Source organism: Oncorhynchus gorbuscha, linkage group LG15 (genome assembly GCF_021184085.1).
Source record: "Oncorhynchus gorbuscha isolate QuinsamMale2020 ecotype Even-year linkage group LG15, OgorEven_v1.0, whole genome shotgun sequence".
Lineage (NCBI taxonomy): Eukaryota > Metazoa > Chordata > Actinopteri > Salmoniformes > Salmonidae > Oncorhynchus > Oncorhynchus gorbuscha.
The window spans coordinates 72894425-72912939 of NC_060187.1; the positions used below are offsets into that span (position 1 = coordinate 72894425).

An 18515-nucleotide genomic window follows, 5' to 3' on the forward strand; every position below is an offset into this window, starting at 1 on the left:
ATCGCCTCAGGCAGCCAAGCCTAACAACACCCCTAATCAGCCGCGATCCCAAATAATACAAACCCCAATACGAATACAACATATAAACCCATGTCACACCCTGGCCTACCCAAACATATAACAAAGACACAAAATACAATGACCAAGGCGTGACACTTTTAAGAATGATGGAGGCCACTGTGTTCTTGGAGACCTTCAATGCTGCAGACAGCATTTGGTACCCTTCCCCAGATCTGTGCCCTCTACGGACAATTCATTTGACATCATGGCTTGGTTTTTGCTCTGACCTTGCACTGTCAACTGTGGGACCTTATATAGACAGGTGTGTGCCTTTCCAAATCATATCCAATCAATTGAATATACCACAGGTGGAATCCAATCAATGATCATTACTGGAAACAACTACATTTCGAGTCTCAAAGCGAAGGGTCTGAATTCTTAGGTAAATAAGGTTTTTCTGTTTTGTGGTTTCATACATTTGAAAAAATATCTAAAACCTGTTTTTCGCTTTGTCGTTATGGGGTATTGTGTGTAGATTGCTGAGGATTTATTTTTATTTAATCAATTTTAGAATAAGGCTGTAACTTAACAAAATGTGGAAAAGGTCAAGGGGTCTGAATACTTTCTCTGACTTATCTCTCAGGGAGAGAGGGAGAGAGAGAGAGAGAGAGAGAGCACACAAGGGAGAGAGAGAGAGTGAGAGTGCAAGAGAGAGAGAGCACAGGAGCGAGAGAGAGAGAGAGCGCGCACAGGAGAGAGAGAGAGGAGAGAGAGCGTGCGCACAGGAGAGAGAGAGAGAGAGAGAGCACGCAGGGGAGAGAGAAGAGAAGGAGGCAGATTGAGGCGGAAGGATAGACAGCGTCAGGTGTAATGTTCATATTGGCTGACACAAGGGAAAAGCCAGCTTTTAAAGCGTTTAGCTTTAATTTCATTCAGGAGTGACATAATTGATTTTAATGAGATGTTTATAGAGTGAAGTGGCGCTGTTGCTAAATCATTTGCAAGGCTTGCTGCCTGCTTGGTTCTTCAGAGGCTCACACAGCACTGGGGAAAAGAGAGAAAAGCACTCAAGCATTCACTGCCAAAATTCACACAGTTCCCCTTCCCCCCCACCCACCCACACTTCCTGTCTTTCTTCACTTTCACTTTTTACATCCATTCAACCTTGTGTAAACTAGCTGAATTAGTATTTTTTCTTGGTAATACTTTTTTCTTATTTACATGTTGTTTTTCTTTCTTTTCTGCACTAGTTATAGTAGGGGTGCTAGTTGTCCATTAGGAACTGGCTGTAGGGGTGCTAGTTGTCCATTAGGAACTGGCTGTAGGGGTGCTAGTTGTCCATTAGGAACTGGCTGTAGGGGTGCTAGTTGTCCATTAGGAACTGGCTGTAGGGGTGCTAATTGCGGCAGCATTGTTCCCTGTAAATGTCCATTTGAGTTGTGTGTTTCTCATCCCACAAACCACCCGCTAGCATGGCATCCAACACACTTTTACCACAGTGAAAAATCACAGTGTCAGCAGTAGTAATAATGGCATCTCAGACTTAAACCACCCTCCCCACTTTCCCGTCCCAGCCAGCCCACTCTGTGGCCCACCTTCTCTGCACTGTGATTGAAAGGTGCCACACTAAACCAGAGTGATTATAAAGACACTTCTCTCTGGGTTACTGAGGCAGTGTGGACAGCATAGAATTGCCCCTTACCTATCCTTCACCCCCTCCACACCTCAGGAAAAGACAGACTGTCACTCTGCAGCTGGCGACCACACCATTCCACCCCCCCGTCCTCCAGAGTGTCACCCACCCTGCAGCAGCTTCACTTCTCTTTTATCAACACCTTCTAAAATAGACATTATTAATATCACACATTTTATTCCTAAACTCCCACACCATGCCACGACTGACAGTAACCACCCGCAACACCATATTATTATCCAAACTGCCGTCGCAATCGCTTCCGGCAAAACAATCAGGACAAGGGTGGGGAAATGACAGGTTTAGGTCCTGATTTATTCAGCAGAACTGCGGTTTCCAACGGCAACCCTCAGGCACGATGTCCATACAACAAACGTAAGGTGCCATTTTGATTGCTTTCCAATCAAGCGAGACAAACACTAATTAGATTTTTTTGAGGGACTGTGGAATTAGGGGTGTGGAACTTGGAGCGTGGATGACTGGCATATTCTCTCTGATAAGTTGCTCTCATATCAGTCTCCTTACGCACTTCTGTTTACTGTCAGCCGTTTATTATTACAGAGAGTGAAGGAGTAATGCTGCAGATTCTGAGAGAGTCCCAAACGCCACCTTATTCCCTATATAGGACAGTGCTTTTGACCAGGGCACATAGGGCGCTATGTAGGGAATAGGGTGCCATTTGGTACACACCCAGTGTGTTTTCAGAGATTAGAGATGTCTGGGTTTATCATACCTTTTTATGATTGTTTGTCTAATGTGCTGTGTGCTGTAGATGTCATGTCGCCATGGTTATTTGGCATATTAGAAAATGGCCCTTTCTTTGCTTTTCTTGCCCTCTTCCCTGTTCCTTTCTCTCCTCTCTCTGTGTTTCCTATAATAACATTGTACATCTTCATGGTGGAAATCTCACAGTACAACTAAGTTAGGTAGGCAACGAAGATGCAACAGTTTGAATGGTTAACATCCCAATGAAATGAGATCTATATGACAGACATTCCATTGACTGTGATGTGATAATGTGATGATATGAATGATCTGTGATGTGGTTGGCGGGGATGATGCCACATTGTCTCTCTTGTTGGAGATGGAAGCTGGTGTCATATTTCTGATGGTTGACATCCCACTGAGTTGGTGTGATGTAGCCTATTGACGGTGATGTCCTGACATGTGGACACATTCTCTCTGTTGTTTCACAGACAGACGTTGCTCTCATGAACAGATGTGGGATCTTTATTTGATCACCCTAAAACTTGTAGTATATTTGAGGTTTAAAAAGGCTTATGGATTTTGTAATTGCCACTTTGAAATTTTAGACTTGATATTCCCTTTTAGAAAAATGTATCAACCCCTACAAAAATCTCCATTACTTAAAATCCACATAATAATTCACATTTCTGTTGCTGCAGGATTATTTTCCTGTTGTAGCAAACTGACTCATATTAAGATCCTACATCTGTGGTGTGATCATGTGGTGTGATCTAGTAATATGTGATGATTTGTGTGCGGTGATGACACATGGTCTCTCTGTTCCACATGTCCGATGCTGTGACGTAGGCATCCAATTGACTGTGAAAATCAAATCAAATTGTGTGTGTCACGTACACATATTTTTCAGATGTTATCGCAGGTGCAACAAAACGCTTCTGTTTCTGACTCCAACAGTGTAGTAATAAAGTGCCTGGCAGATATCTCAACTTGGATGTCAACCCACCACCTCAAGCACCAACCTTGACAAGACGGAGCTGCTCCTCCTCCTGGGGAAGGCCTGCCCGCTCAAAGACCTCTCCATCAGGGATGACAACTCCACAGTGTTGCCCTCACAGAGTGCAAAGAACCTTGGCATGACCCTGGACGTCACCCTGTCATTTTCTGCAAACATCAGAGCAGTGACTCGCTCCTGCAGGTTCATGCTCTACAACATCCGTTGAGTACGACCCTACCTCACAGAGGAAGTGGCGCAGGTCCTAATTCAGGCACTTGTCCTGTCCCGTCTAGACTACTGTAACTCGCTGTTGGCTGGGCTCCCCGCTTGTGCCATCAAATCCCTGCAACATATCCAGAATGCTGCAGCCCACCTGGTGATTACCTATGGAACAGCAAGAGGAACTGCCCCTCCCTACCTTCAGCCTATGTTCAAATCCTACACCCCAACCCGAGCACTCCATTCTGCCACCTCAGGTCTCTTGGCCCTTCCACCCCTACAGGAGGGCAGCTCCCACTCAGTCCAGTCCAAGCTCTTCTCTGTCATGGCACCCCAATGGTGGAACCAGCTTCCTCCTAAAAACCTGAACCAGCACGTGCACTTGATCCTCCCCCCGCCCTTTCTAGCTCTGACTCTACTGATACCTAAAAAATGTAATATATATACAATGCGTTCAGAATGTATTCATACCCCTTGACCTTCTCCACATTTTGTTGTGTTAAAGCCAGAATTTAACATTTATTTGTCACGGTTAATGAATCCACTGCCTCCCTTTTCTCTTTCTCTTTCTCTCTCTCTCTCTCTCTCTCTCTCTCTCTCTCTCTCTCTCTCTCTCTCTCTCTCTCTCTCTCTCTCTCTCTCTCTCTCTCTCTCTCTCTCTCTCTCTCTCTCTCTCTCTCTCTCTCTCCCGTGTTTGTGTGGGCGTGGTTCCCAATCTCGGCCTGATTGTCTGCGCCAGCTGGAACCACTTATCTTCCCTTTATAGGTTCTGTAACCAGTGTTTCTTGTTGTCAGATCGTTGTTTCTTCCCTGAGGTTGTGTTGTTACTTCCCTGAGGTTGTGTTGTTACTTCCCTGAGGTTGTGTTGTTACTTCCCTGATGTTGTGTCGTGTGTCCGTGCTCATCTCTCGCCGCCCTTGTGTGGATTATCTGCTGTGCTCCTTCCTACCCATCCGGACACACTCCCCTGGATTTCTCAGCACGCTATCATCGGAAGATGCGCCCTAGTCCCTGGGTCGGATTCCGTCTGAGTACAGTCTGTCTGTCCTGTTGCTGCTGTAAACTGTATTTATTAAACCATCGTTGCTTGCATCTTGCATCCGCCTCTGTATTGTCACATTATTAAATTGAGATTTTCTGTCACTGTCCTACACACAATATCCCATAATGTCAAAGTGGAATTATGTGTTTAGATCAAAAATAAAATAAATTATAAATTAAAAGCTGAAATGTCTTGCGTCAATAAGTAATCAACCCCTTTGAAATGGCAAGCCTAAATAAGTTCAGAATTAAAAATGTGCTTAACAAGTCACACAATAAGATGAGTGAATGCAATGTGTGTAATAATAGTGTTGAACATGATTTTTTAATTACTACCTCATCTCTGTACCATCAGTCCTGTGTCACGCCCACAGTAAAGCATCCTGATCTCATTCATGTGTGGGGTCCCTTCCCAGCCAAGGGAGTGGGCTCACTCACAATTTTGCCTAAGAACTCAGCCATGAATAATGAATGGTACCAACACATCCTCTGAGAGCAACTTCTCCCAACCATCCAGGAACAGTTTGGTGACAAAGTAACATCCATAGTAACATCTGACAAAAATATTTAAAGACACTGAAGCAGCAAACGTTGTGGAAATGAAAATTTGTGTCATTCACAAAACTTTTGGCCACGAATGTACATAGGGCGGGATAGAGTACCGGGTGGTAGACAGCTAGCAACAGTTGCTGAGTTCAGGGCAGGGTACTGGGCGGAGGCAGCCTAGTGGTGACTATTTAACAGTCTGATGGAAGCTGTGTTTTAGTCTCTCAATACCAGCTTTGATGCACTTGTACTGTCTCCGCCTTCCAGATGGTAGCGGGGTGAACAGGCTGTGGCTCAAGTGGCTGAGCCCCTTGAGTTTCTGTGACACCGGCTGTAGATGTCCTGGAAGGCAGGCAGTGTGATGCTTTGGTGTGACCGTACCACCCTCTGGAGAGCCCTGCTTTTGCGGACGGTGCAATTGCCGTACCAGGCGGTGATACAGTCCGACAGGATGCTCTCAATGGTGCACCTGTAGAAGTTTGTGAGGGTCTTAGAGAGGGGCCAAGACAAATTTATTCAGTCTCCTGAGATTGAAGAGGCACTGTAATGCCTTTTTCACACACTGTCTGTGTGGATGGACCATTTCAGGTTTTCAGTGATGTGAACGCAGAGGAACTTGAGGATTTTCACCCTCTCCACTGCGGCCCCATCGATGTGGAGGGGGGTGTGCTCTCTCTGCTGTCTCCTGAAGTCCACGATCAGCTCCTTCATTTTGTTGATGTTTAAGGAGATGTTATTTTCCTGGCCCAACTCCGCCAGGGCCCTCACCCCCTTCCTGCAGGCTGTCTTGTCATTGTTGGTAATCAGGCCTACCACTGTTGTTTCATCAGCAAACTTTATGATTGAGTTCAAGACGTGAGTGACCACGCAGTCATGAGAGAACAGGGAGTACAGAAGAGGGCATAGCATGCACCCTTGTGGGGCCCCTGTGTTCAGGAGCAGCGTGGTGGAGATGTATTTGCCTACCCTCACCACCTGGGGTGAGCCCATCAGGAAGTCCAGGATCCAGTTGCAGAGGGCGGGTTTCAGACCCAGGGCCCTGATCTTAGTGATGAGCTTAGAGGGCACTATTGTGTTGAAGGCTGAGCTGTAGTCAATGAACATACTGTACATAGGTATTCCTGTTGTCCAGAAGGGATGGGACAGTGTGCAGTTCAATGACGATTGCGTCTGTGGATCTGTTGGGGTGGTTTGAAAATTGTAGTGGGCCTAGGGTGTCGGAAAAGATAGAGATGACGTGATCCTTAACTAGCCTCTCAAAGCACTTCATGATGACAAGAAGTGAGTGTTACGGGGCAATAGTCATTTAGTTCAGTTGCATTCACTTTCTTGGGTACAGGAACAATGGTGGACATATTGAAGCAAGTGAGGACAACAGACTGATGAAATTATACAAACAAAAATATAAACCCAACATGTAAAGTGTTTGTCCCATGTTTCATGAGCTGAAATAAAAGATTCCAGAAATTTTCGATATGATGAAAAAGCTAATTTCTCTCAAATGTTGGCCAGAAATGTGTTTACATCCCTGTTAGTGAGCATTTCTCATTTTCCAGGATAATCCATCCACCTGACATGTGTGGCATATCAAGAAGCTGATTAAACAGCATGATCATTACACAGGTGAACCTTGTGCTGGGGCCATTAAAAGGCCACTCTTAAAATGTGCAGTTTTGTCATACAAAACATTGTCACAGATGTCTCAAGTTTTGAGGGAGCGTGCAATTGGCATGCTGACTGCAGGAATGTCCACCAGAGCTGTTGCCAAATAATTTAATGTTAATTTCTCCAAAATAAGCCACCTCCAACATAGTTTTAGAGAATTTGGCAGTATGTCCAACCGGCCTCACAACTGCAGACCACGTGTATCCGCACCAGCCCAAGTGGGTGGGCCTATGCCCTCCCAGGCCCACCCATGACTGCACTCTTGCCTAGTCATGTGAAATCTATAGATTAAGGCCTTATTTATATATTTTAATTGACTGACTTCATTATGTGTACTGCAACTCCGTAAAAGCATTGAAATTGTTGCATGTTGCGTTTTATATATTTGTTCAGTATATATAAAACATTTAAATTCTACATTCTCTTTGTTGTTTTCCAGACGGACGCTGCGCTCATGTACGATGCCGTGCACGTGGTGGCCGTGGCCGTGCAGCAGTCTCAGCAGATCACTGTTAGCTCCCTACAGTGCAACAGACACAAACCCTGGCGCTTTGGGAACAGATTCATGGCCCTCATCAAAGATGTACGTAGTATTATACATCACACACCGGCCCACTGGAAAAGCAGGGGAGGGATGGACATGGAGAGAGAGAATGAATGAGTGAGAGAGAGCCTACACACACATAGGAAAGAGAGCATGAAAGAGAGAGAGAACACCTACACACACATAGGAGAGAGAGCATGAAAGAGAGAGCGAACACCTACACACATAGGAGAGAGAGAATGAAAGAGTGAGTGAGAGAGAGCCTACACACACAGGAGAGAGAGAATGAATGAGTGAGTGAGAGAGAGTCTACACACACACAGGAGAGAGAGAATGAAAGAGAGAGAGAATGCCTACACACACATAGGAGAGAGAGAATGAAAGAGTGAGAGAATGCCTACACACACATAGGAGAGAGAGCATGAAAGAGAGAGAGAACGCCTACACACACATAGGAGAGAGAGAATGAAAGAGAGAGAGAGAACGCCTACACACATATAGGAGAGAGAGAATGAATGAGTGAGTGAGAGAGAGCCTACACACACATAGGAGAGAGAGCATGAAAGAGAGAGAGAACGCCTACACACACATAGGACAGAGAGAATGAATGAGTGATTGAAAGAGAGCCTACACACACATAGGAGAGAGAGAATGAATGAGTGAGTGAGAGAGAGCCTACACACACACAGGAGAGAGAATGAAAGAGTGAGAGAACACCTACACACACATAGGAGAGAGAATGAAAGAGAGAGAGAATGCCTACACACACACTTAGGAGAGAGAATGAAAGAGTGAGAGAATGCCTACACAGACTTATGAAAGAGAGAGAGAATGCCTACACACAAAGGGGAGAGAGCATGAAAGAGAGAGAGAATGCCTACACACACTTATGAAAGAGAGAGAGAACGCCTACACACAAAGGGGAGAGAGGATGAAAGAGAGAGAGAATGCCTACACACACAGGAGAGAGAATGAAAGAGTGAGAGAACGCCTACACACACATAGGAGAGAGAATGAAAGAGAGAGAGAACGCCTACACACACATAGGAGAGAGAGAATGAAAGAGTGAGAGAACGCCTAGACACACAGGAGAGAGAGAATGAAAGAGTGAGAGATTGCCTACACACATAGGAGAGAGAATGAAAGAGTGAGAGAACGCCTACACACACATAGGAGAGAGAGAATGAAAGAGAGAGAGAATGCCTACACACATAGGAGAGAGAGAATGAAAGAGAGAGAGATTGCCTACACACACATAGGAGAGAGAATGAAAGAGAGAGAGAACGCCTACACACACATAGGAGAGAGAGAATGAAAGAGAGAGAGAATGCCTACACACACTTATGAAAGAGAGAGAACGCCTACACACACTTATGAAAGAGAGAGAGAACGCCTACACACACTTATGAAAGAGAGAGAGAATGCCTACACACACTTATGAAAGAGAGAGAGAATGCCTACACACACTTATGAAAGAGAGAGAGAACGCCTACACACACAGGAGAGAGAATGAAAGAGTGAGAGAACGCCTACACACACATAGGAGAGAGAGAATGAAAGAGAGAGAGAATGCCTACACACACATAGGAGAGAGAATGAAAGAGAGAGAGAACGCCTACACACACATAGGAGAGAGAATGAAAGAGAGAGAGAACGCCTACACACACATAGGAGAGAGAATGAAAGAGAGAGAGATTGCCTACACACACATAGGAGACAGAGATTGCCTACACACACATAGGAGACAGAATGAAAGAGAGAGAGATTGCCTACACACACATAGGAGAGAGAGAATGAACGAGAGACAGATTGCCTACACACACATAGGAGAGAGAGAATGAACGAGAGAGAGATTGCCTACACACACATAGGAGACAGAATGAAAGAGAGAGAGAATGCCTACACACACATAGGAGACAGAATGAAAGAGAGAGAGATTGCCTACACACACAGGAGAGAGAGAATGAAAGAGAGAGAGATTGCCTACACACACATAGGAGACAGAATGAAAGAGAGAGAGATTGCCTACACACACATAGGAGACAGAATGAAAGAGAGAGAGAATGCCTACACACACATAGGAGACAGAATGAAAGAGAGAGAGATTGCCTACACACACACAGGAGAGAGAGAGTGAAAGAGAGAGAGAATGAAAGAGTGAGAGAGCCTACACACACATAGGAGAGAGAGCATGAAAGAGAGAGAGAACGCCTACACACACATAGGAGAGAGAGCATGAAAGAGAGAGAGAACGCCTACACACACATAGGAGAGAGAATGAAAAAGAGAGAGAACGCCTACACACACATAGGGGAGAGAGAATGAAAGAGTGAGAGAACACCTACACACACACAGGAGAGAGAATGAAAAAGAGAGAGAACGCCTACACACACTTAGGAGGGAGAGAATGAAAGAGTGAGAGAATGCCTACACACACTTAGGAGAGAGAGAATGAAAGAGTGAGAGAACGCCTACACACACTTAGGAGAGAGAGAATGAAAGAGAGAGAGAATGAAAGAGTGAGAGAACGCCTACACACACTTAGGAGAGAGAATGAAAGAGTGAGAGAATGAAAGAGTGAGAGAATGAAAGAGTGAGAGAACGCCTACACACACACAGGAGAGAGAATGAAAGAGAGAGAGAACGCCTACACACACTTAGGAGAGAGAGAATGAAAGAGTGAGAGAATGCCTACACACACATAGGTGAGAGAGAATGAAAGAGTGAGAGAATGCCTACACACACATAGGAGAGAGAGAATGAAAGAGTGAGAGAATGCCTACACACACATAGGAGAGAGAGAATGAAAGAGTGAGAGAACGCCTACACACACATAGGAGAGAGAGAATGAAAGAGTGAGAGAACACCTACACACACATAGGAGAGGGAGAATGAAAGAGTGAGAGAACGCCTACACACACATAGGAGAGAGAGACACAAGAGAGACATACAGCGAGACAAGCTGAATGGGCACAAGGGGGCGATCAAAGAAATCAATGTAAATGAAAGAAAAAGGCTTTGTTTTTAACTTCATTTTTATATTATGTACATTCATAGTTCTCCGAGAGCAGCAACCATCTTCATCTTAAACCTGTCTCCCTGTTTTCATATCATGTCCCTACAGAATGGGTCTACATGATCTTAATCTTAATCTTTCCTCAGTGTGCTAGATAGATTCTGGAAACTGGGGTGGTTAATCCAAACGTCCCTGTCTGTCAGCTATATTTAGGGTCTGTAAAGCCTAGCTACCCTGTTCTGTTCTGTTTGCTCTGTGAGATTTCACCAGAACCTTGCTAACACTCACACTGTCTCGGGGGTGGTGTGGCTGGAGGGTGGGGAGGATGAATGGAGGGATGAGGTTTTTGACATTTTAAAGCTCTTTGTCTCGAACAGCCGCACAAATAATCTCACATCTCGCCACCTCTAGTGCTCTCTCTCTCTCTAAGCCTGTAGACCAGTACTAGGGTGGACACCAGCCAGCCCTAATAAATGACACCGCTGTTTGGCCTGATGGTCTTTATATACCACTGTACTGTCGATCCAGAGTGACATACAGGGTAACACTGGACTATCACTGCATGGCCACTGCATCACAGGATAATGCTGAACTATCACTACATGGCCACTGCATCACAGGCTAACACTGGACTATCACTGCATGGCCACTGCATCACAGGCTAATGCTGAACTATCACTACATGGCCACTGTATCACAGGCTAACACTGGACTATCACTGCATGGCCACTGCATCACAGGCTAACACTGAGCTATCACTGCCTGGCCACTGCATCACAGGCTAACACTGAGCTATCACTGCCTGGCCACTGCATCACAGGCTAACACTGAGCTATCACTGCCTGGCCACTGTATCACAGGCTAACACTGAACTATCACTGCCTGGCCACTGCATCACAGGCTAACACTGAACTATCACTGCCTGGCCACTGTATCACAGGCTAACACTGAACTATCACTGCATGGCCACTGCATCACAGGCTAATGCTGAACTATCACTACATGGCCACTGTATCACAGGCTAACACTGAACTATCACTGCCTGGCCACTGCATCACAGGCTAATGCTGAACTATCACTACATGGCCACTGTATCACAGGCTAACACTGAACTATCACTGCATGGCCACTGCATCACAGGCTAATGCTGAACTATCACTACATGGCCACTGTATCACAGGCTAACACTGGACTATCACTGCATGGCCACTGCATCACAGGCTAACACTGAGCTATCACTGCCTGGCCACTGCATCACAGGCTAACACTGAGCTATCACTGCCTGGCCACTGTATCACAGGCTAACACTGAACTATCACTGCCTGGCCACTGCATCACAGGCTAACACTGAACTATCACTGCCTGGTCACTGTATCACAGGCTAACACTGAACTATCACTGCCTGGCCACTGCATCACAGGCTAACACTGAACTATCACTGCCTGGCCACTGCATCACAGGCTAACACTGAGCTATCACTGCCTGGCCACTGTATCACAGGCTAACACTGAACTATCACTGCCTGGCCACTGCATCACAGGCTAACACTGAACTATCAATGCCTGGCGGGTAGGAGCATTGGGCCAGTAACCGAAAGGTTTCTGGATCGTATCCCCGAGCTGACAAGGTAAACATATGTCGTTCTGCCCCTGAGCAAGGCAGGTATTCCACTGTTCCCCAGGCGCCGATGATGTGGATGTTGACTAAGGCAGCCCCCCCTCTCTGACTCAGAGGGTTTTTGTTAAATGCGGAAGACACATTTCAGTTGAATACATTCAGTTGTACTACTGACTAGGTATCCCCCATTCCCTACACTCACTGAATCACCACTGTATTACAGGCTAACATTACACTATCACTGAATCACCACTGTATTAAAGGCTAACATTACACTATCACTGAATCACAGGCTAACATTACACTATCACTGAATCACCACTGTATTACAGGCTAACTTTACAACTATTACTGAATCACCACTGTATGACAGGCTAACATTACACTATCACTGAATCACCACTGTATTACAGGCTAACTTTACAACTATTACTGAATCACCACTGTATGACAGGCTAACATTACACTATCACTGAATCACAGGCTAACATTACACTATCGCTGAATCACCACTGTATTACAGGCTAACATTACACTATCACTGAATCACAGGCTAACATTACACTATCACTGAATCACAGGCTAACATTACACTATCACTGAATCACCACTGTATTACAGGCTAACATTACACTATCACTGAATCACCACTGTATTAAAGGCTAACATTACACTATCACTGAATCACAGGCTAACATTACACTATCACTGAATCACCACTGTATTACAGGCTAACTTTACACTATCACTGAATCACCACTGTATGACAGGCTAACATTACACTATCACTGAATCACAGGCTAACATTACACTATCACTGAATCACCACTGTATTACAGGCTAACTTTACACTATCACTGAATCACCACTGTATGAAAGGCTAACATTACACTATCACTGAATCACAGGCTAACATTACACTATCACTGAATCACCACTGTATTAAAGGCTAACATTACACTATTACTGAATCACCACTGTATGACAGGCTAACATTACACTATTACTGAATCACCACTGTATGGAAGGCTAACATTACACTATCACTGAATCACAGGCTAACATCACACTATCACTGAATCACCACTGGATTAAAGGCTAACATTACACTATTACTGAATCACCACTGTATTACAGGCTAACATTACACTATCACTGAATCACCACTGTATTACAGGCTAACATTACACTATCACTGAATCACCACTGTATTAAAGGCTAACATTACACTATCACTGAATCACCACTGTATTACAGGCTAACATTACACTATTACTGAATCACCACTGTATGAAAGGCTAACATTACACTATTACTGAATTACCACTGTATTACAGGCTAACATTACACTATCACTGAATCACCACTGTATTACAGGCTAACATTACACTATCACTGAATCACCACTGTATTAAAGGCTAACATTACACTATCACTGAATCACAGGCTTACATTACATTATCACTGAATCACCACTGTATTACAGGCTAACATTACAACTATTACTGAATCACCACTGTATGACAGGCTAACATTACACTATCACTGAATCACCACTGTATTACAGGCTAACATTACACTATTACTGAATCACCACTGTATGAAAGGCTAACATTACACCATCACTGAATCACCACTGTATTAAAGGCTAACATTACACTATTACTGAATCACCACTGTATGACAGGCTAACATTACACTATCACTGAATCACCACTGTATTAAAGGCTAACATTACACTATCACTGAATCACCACTGTATTACAGGCTAACATTACACTATCGCTGAATCACCACTGTATTACAGGCTAACATTACACTATCACTGAATCGCCACTGTATTAAAGGCTAACATTACACTATTACTGAATCACCACTGTATTAAAGGCTAACATTACACTATCACTGAATCACCACTGTATGAAAGGCTAACATTACACTATCACTGAATCACAGGCTAACATCACACTATCACTGAATCACAGGCTAACATTACACTATCACTGAATCACAGGCTAACATTACACTTAACACACTATATCTATTTAACACGGATTCATTCAAAGGTACCAATTTCCATTGTTATTTTCAATATAACCATGTCCATCATAGGCAGGTAATTGTAGTTATTTTTTGGAAATTCACAATCTTCTTTCATCTAGTTCTCTCTTCCCAACGTAGAGGAACAATGTGACATGTATGAGCCTGTAATAACATGACGTTAGATGAGTCATACTACAGGTTCTTTCTGTAATAACATTCGCTTTAAGTCAGTTGCTCCTGCTTCTCTAAGAAAAGGGCACAGAATTCAACATTTGCTATGCAATGTAACACAAGAGAGTTCTATCAAGGCACAAGGCGAGACCCAGATGCAGACACAGGAGGAAGATGGTTGGAGTCTTACAATGTTTAATAATCCAAAGGAGTAGGCTAGAGAATGGTCGAGGACAGGCAAGAGAATGGTCATGGACAGGCAAGAGAATGGTCGTGGACAGGCAAGAGAATGGTCGAGGACAGGCAAGAGAATGGTCGTGGACAGGCAAGAGAATGGTCGTGGACAGGCAAGAGAATGGTCGAGGACAGGCAAGAGAATGGTCGAGGACAGGCAAGAGAATGGTCGAGGACAGGCAAGAGAATGGTCGTGGACAGGCAATAGAATGGTCGTGGACAGGCAAGAGAATGGTCGTGGACAGGCAAGAGAATGGTCGTGGACAGGCAAGAGAATGGTCGAGGACAGGCAAGAGAATGGTCGTGGACAGGCAAGAGAATGGTCGTGGACAGGCAAGAGAATGGTCGTGGACAGGCAAGAGAATGGTCGAGGACAGGCAAGAGAATGGTCGAGGACAGGCAAGAGAATGGTCGTGGACAGGCAAGAGAATGGTCGTGGACAGGCAAGAGAATGGTCGTGGACGGGCTAGAGAATGGTCGTGGACTGGCAAGAGAATGGTCGTGGACAGGCAAGAGAATGGTCGTGGACAGGCAAGAGAATGGTCATGGACGGGCTAGAGAATGGTCGTGGACAGGCAAGAGAATGGTCGTGGACGGGCTAGAGAATGGTCGTGGACGGGCAAGAGAATGGTCGAGGACAGGCAAGAGAATGGTCGAGGACAGGCAAGAGAATGGTCGTGGACAGGCAAGAGAATGGTCATGGACAGGCAAGAGAATGGTCGTGGACAGGCAAGAGAATGGTCGAGGACAGGCAAGAGTATGGTCATGGACAGGCAAGAGAATGGTCGAGGACAGGTAAGAGAATGGTCGTGGACAGGCAAGAGAATGGTCGAGGACAGGCAAGAGAATGGTCGTGGACAGGCAAGAGAATGGTCGTGGACAGGCTAGAGAATGGTCGTGGACAGGCAAGAGAATGGTCGTGGACAGGCAAGAGAATGGTCGTGGATAGGCTAGAGAATGGTCGTGGACAGGCAAGAGAATGGTTGTGGACAGGCAAGAGAATGGTCGTGGACAGGCAAGAGAATGGTCGTGGACAGGCAAGAGAATGGTCGTGGACAGGCAAGAGAATGGTCGTGGACAGGCAAGAGAATGGTCGTGGACAGGCAAGAGAATGGTCGTGGACAGGCAAGAGAATGGTCGTGGACAGGCAAGAGAATGGTCGTGGACAGGCAAGAGAATGGTCGTGGACAGGCAAGAGAATGGTCGTGGACAGGCAAGAGAATGGTTGTGGACAGGCTAGAGAATGGTCGTGGACAGGCAAGAGGACCACCCATACGTAGAATGTATGCACACATGACTGTAAGTCGCTTTGGATAAAAGCGTCTGCTAAATGGCATATATTATTATTATTATTATAGAATGGTCGTGGACAGGCAAGAGAATGGTCGTGGACAGGCAAGAGAATGGTCGTGGACAGGCAAGAGAATGGTAGTGGACAGGCTAGAGAATGGTCGTGGACAGGCAAGAGAATGGTCGTGGACAGGCAAGAGAATGGTCTTGGACAGGCAAGAGAATGGTCGTGGACAGGCAAGAGAATGGTCATGGACAGGCAAGAGAATGGTCGTGGACAGGCAAGAGAATGGTCGTGGACAGGCAAGAGAATGGTCATGGACAGGCAAGAGAATGGTCGTGGACAGGAAAGAGAATGGTCGTGGACAGGCAAGAGAATGGTCGTGGACAGGCAAGAGAATGGTCGTGGACAGGCAAGAGAATGGTCGTGGACAGGCTAGAGAATGGTCATGGACAGGCAAGAGAATGGTCGTGGACAGGCTAGAGAATGGTCGTGGACAGGCAAGAGAATGGTTGTGGACAGGCAAGAGAATGGTCGTGGACAGGCAAGAGAATGGTCGTGGACAGGCAAGAGAATGGTCGTGGACAGGCAAGAGAATGGTCATGGACAGGCAAAAAGGTCAAAACCAGATCAGAGACCAGGAAGTAAAGAGTGGCAGACAGGCTCGTGGTCAAGGCAGGCAGAATGGTCAGGCAGGCGGGTACAGAGTCCAGAAACAGGCAAGAGAATGGTCGTGGACAGGCAAGAGAATGGTCATGGACAGGCTAGAGAATGGTCGTGGACAGGCAAGAGAATGGTCGTGGACAGGCAAGAGAATGGTCGTGGACAGGTAAGAGAATGGTCGTGGACAGGCAAGAGAATGGTCGTGGACAGGCAAGAGAATGGTTGTGGACAGGCAAGAGAATGGTCGTGGACAGACAAGAGAATGGTTGTGGACAGGCAAGAGAATGGTCGTGGACAGGCAAGAGAATGGTCGTGGACAGGCAAGAGAATGGTCGTGGACAGGCAAAAAGGTCAAAACCAGATCAGACACCAGGAGGTACAGAGTGGCAGACAGGCTCGTGGTCAAGAAAGGCAGAATGGTCAGGCAGGTACAAAGTCCAGAAACAGGCAAGGGTCAAAACCAGGAGGACTAGAAAAAGGAGAATGCAAAAAGCAGGAGAACGAAGGAAAACGCTGGTTGACTTGGACACATACAAGACAAACTGGCACAGAGAGACAGGAAGCACAGGGATAAATGCACTGGGTAAAATAAGCGACACCTGGAGGGGGTAGAGACAATAACAAGGACAGGTGAAACAGATCAGGGTGTGACAAGTTCAGTGCTTAGGGCCCCTTTTATGCTCGATTTTCAGCATTACAATGCAGTGCCTTTTTTTTCACCTTTATTTAACCAGGTAGGCTAGTTGAGAACAAGTTCTCATTTGCAACTGCGACCTGGCCAAGATAAAGCATAGCAGTGTGAACAGACAACACAGAGTTACACATGGAGTAAACAATTAACAAGTCAATAACACAGTAGAAAAAATGGGCAGTCTATATACAATGTGTGCAAAAGGCATGAGGAGGTAGGCGAATAATACAATTTTGCAGATTAACACTGGAGTGAAATGATCAGATGGTCATGTACAGGTAGAGATATTGGTGTGCAAAAGAGCAGTAAAGTAAATAAATAAAAAACAGTATAAAAACAGTATGGGAATGAGGTAGGTGAAAATGGGTGGGCTATTTACCAATAGACTATGTACAGCTGCAGCGATCGGTTAGCTGCTCGGATAGCTGATGTTTGAAGTTGGTGAGGGAGATAAAAGTCTCCAACTTCAGCGATTTTTGCAGTTCGTTCCAGTCACAGGCAGCAGAGTACTGGAACGAAAGGCGGCCAAATGAGGTGTTGGCTTTAGGGATGATCAGTGAGATACACCTGCTGGAGCGCGTGCTACGGATGGGTGTTGCCATCGTGACCAGTGAACTGAGATAAGGCGGAGCTTTACCTAGCATGGACTTGTAGATGACCTGGAGCCAGTGGGTCTGGTGACGAATATGTAGTGAGGGCCAGCCGACTAGAGCATACAAGTCGCAGTGGTGGGTGGTATAAGGTGCTTTAGTGACAAAACGGATGGCACTGTGATAGACTGCATCCAGTTTGCTGAGTAGAGTGTTGGAAGCCATTTTGTAGATGACATCGCCGAAGTCGAGGATCGGTAGGATAGTCAGTTTTACTAGGGTAAGCTTGGCGGCGTGAGTGAAGGAGGCTTTGTTGCGCAATATAAAGCCGACTCTTGATTTGATTTTCGATTTAAGATGTTTGATGTGAGTCTGGAAGGAGAGTTTGCAGTCTAGCCAGACACCTAGGTACTTATAGATGTCCACATATTCAAGGTCCGAACCATCCAGGGTGGTGATGTTAGTCGGGCATGCGGGTGCAGGCAGCGAACGGTTGAAAAGCATGCATTTGGTTTTACTCGCGTTTAAGAGCAGTTGGAGGCCACGGAAGGAGTGCTGTATGGCATTGAAGCTCGTTTGGAGGTTAGATAGCACAGTGTCCAATGACGGGCCGAAAGTATATAGAATGGTGTCGTCTGCGTAGAGGTGGATCAGGGAATCGCCCGCAGCAAGAGCAACATCATTGATATATACAGAGAAAAGAGTCGGCCCGAGAATTGAACCCTGTGGCACCCCCATAGAGTCTGCCAGAGGACCGGACAGCATGCCCTCTGATTTGACACACTGAAC

The 18515-nt window shown here is 45.6% G+C and overlaps 1 protein-coding gene across 2 annotated transcripts in view; it reads left to right on the plus strand.

The window, feature by feature from the left end:
* LOC123997959 (glutamate receptor ionotropic, kainate 2-like) overlaps positions 1-18515 on the plus strand; it is a 277808-nt gene that overhangs the window by 143682 nt on the left and 115611 nt on the right. For both annotated transcript variants that reach the window (XM_046302713.1, XM_046302711.1), the window contains exon 8: positions 7306-7449. In XM_046302713.1, the coding sequence (XP_046158669.1) occupies positions 7306-7449 (144 nt within the window). The remainder of the gene's footprint in view (positions 1-7305; positions 7450-18515) is intronic.